At 37.9% G+C, this 1,875-nt stretch overlaps 1 protein-coding gene across 1 annotated transcript; it reads right to left on the bottom strand.

Moving 5' to 3' along the window:
* Window positions 1-438: 438 nt before the first annotated feature.
* LOC145996277 (zinc finger MYM-type protein 1-like) lies at window positions 439-1,578 on the bottom strand. Its single transcript, XM_083132704.1, has one exon. The coding sequence runs from the start codon at window positions 1,576-1,578 to the stop codon at window positions 439-441; it is 1,140 nt and encodes a 379-aa protein (XP_082988830.1).
* Window positions 1,579-1,875: the final 297 nt, after the last annotated feature.

The following is a 1,875-nucleotide window of genomic DNA, read 5'->3' as shown; positions in this document are numbered from 1 at the left end:
CCTACATGTATTCTACTAGGATCCATTGGATAGACAAATCATAACTAAAATTTTTACGGGACTCTATTACAGGGACAGGAGTAATAACAAGAGACGTATGTCAATAGCTACAATGTTCTTAAACTCATCAATAACTTAATTTACATCAATAGACGAAGCTTTTTCCTGTTCCACAAATAGCAAGAGCAGGGCTTCCAATCTATCTTGCTTCTGAGTTGCTCTTAATTTAGTTTTAACTTGGGTAAGCTTGGAGAAAGCTCTCTCACACGTTCAGCTTGTGACATGTATAGAAGAAAAGCACTGTAGTACAGAGTAGAATGCAGTAAATATCTTATTTCTCTCTTTCTCCAACCACTCAAACCACTCCTATAACGTAACAGAAGAGCTTCCCTTAGGTACAGAGGATTTTCCTTTCAGAAGTCTTACTTCTGCTGCCAACTAGTCGCCTGACAATTTGAAAGTTCTAGCTAAGACGGCTATTTCTTCATCCTTTACATTCAAGTCAACCAGATTTCCCATGGCACTGATGACCCCAAGAGTTTCTTGGCGAAATCTCTCATCAATACCACAAACAACTGTGTCTAAAAGAGGATAATAACAAATTCTCATCTCATCTTCCTTTGTTTCGCACAAATACTGCGAGCTGACTGATTCGTCAAGAGTCTTTGCAATTTTGCGCCTCTTCACTTGAGGAATTGAAATCTCCAGACTATCACAGACCTTAATAGCTTCGTTGAAGAGTTCCATGAATTGAAATGAATTTCTCATGGATTCCACAGAATTGTGAAGCGATCTGATACTAGATACAGCCAAAAGTAGATTTACATCTGGACTTTGGAGTAACTTGCTAACCTTCACGATCATTTGTAGGACTGGATGCAGCATTGTGAGACAAAAGACGAACTCAAACGATGTGACTTGTTGTTTTAGTCCATTCCCTTTAGCTCTCACATCACCCTGATGACTGTTTTGAGTGATTTCTTCCAAAGCCAAAATAATTGCAGAGTAATTCCTTTTCACTGCAGAAACAGCTTCAGCACGGCACGCCCATCTCGTTGCTGACAAAGACTTCAGTGTTCTTAAACTAATTTTCTGGCATACACTTTCAAAAACTGCATACCTTGACAAACTAACTTCAATGAAAGAGTAAAGGAATTGAATTGTTCCGAAAAAATCTGAAACTAGTCTATTTTCGGGTCGTGAGTTACATGAGTCCACAAGTACAAGATTCAAACAATGAGCATAGCAGTGAACACACATTATCGAACTGTTCTTTTCTTTGCACTTCATTTGCAACCCAGATAGTGTCCCAGACATTGTTGAGGCTCCATCAAAGCAAGCAAAGCAAACTGAAAGAACATTTTGCCAATCAACACCAAACTCTGACACTACTAGTGCTAACGTATTAAAAATTGTCTGTGCATCTACAGAAGATAGCTTACGAAGAGCCACTAAATGCTCAACAGGTAACTGTTTAATGACATCAAAAAATCCAAAAACTGTAGACATCTGTTCATTATGACCACAATCACTCATTTCATCAGTGATAATGCACACTTTTGTACCAATTAATGACATTTTCAACTTCCTTACAAGAACATTTTTCAAACTGCGGATTAGATCATTCTGAATTTGTGGACTTAAGTAAGTGCAATTTTTTGGCCCGTTCACTAAGTGTTCTTTCAAAATGGGGTCATATTTGGAAATATGTATCTTCCACAATCCCACCACAAGGCTCTCCCTTCTACAGTGGTTTCTTTTCTACAGGCTTCCTCACTCATATAATAACTTGCCTCCAAATGTGGACATATCCTTGCCAGAAGAAAGTTTTAGAAAATTGTTAACGATGTATGTATAATTTTGATTTGTTTTCAG

Source organism: Lepisma saccharinum, chromosome 12, assembly GCF_977018435.1.
Source record: "Lepisma saccharinum chromosome 12, izLepSacc3.1, whole genome shotgun sequence".
Lineage (NCBI taxonomy): Eukaryota > Metazoa > Arthropoda > Insecta > Zygentoma > Lepismatidae > Lepisma > Lepisma saccharinum.
This window is presented reverse-complemented; position numbering and strand designations above follow the sequence as displayed.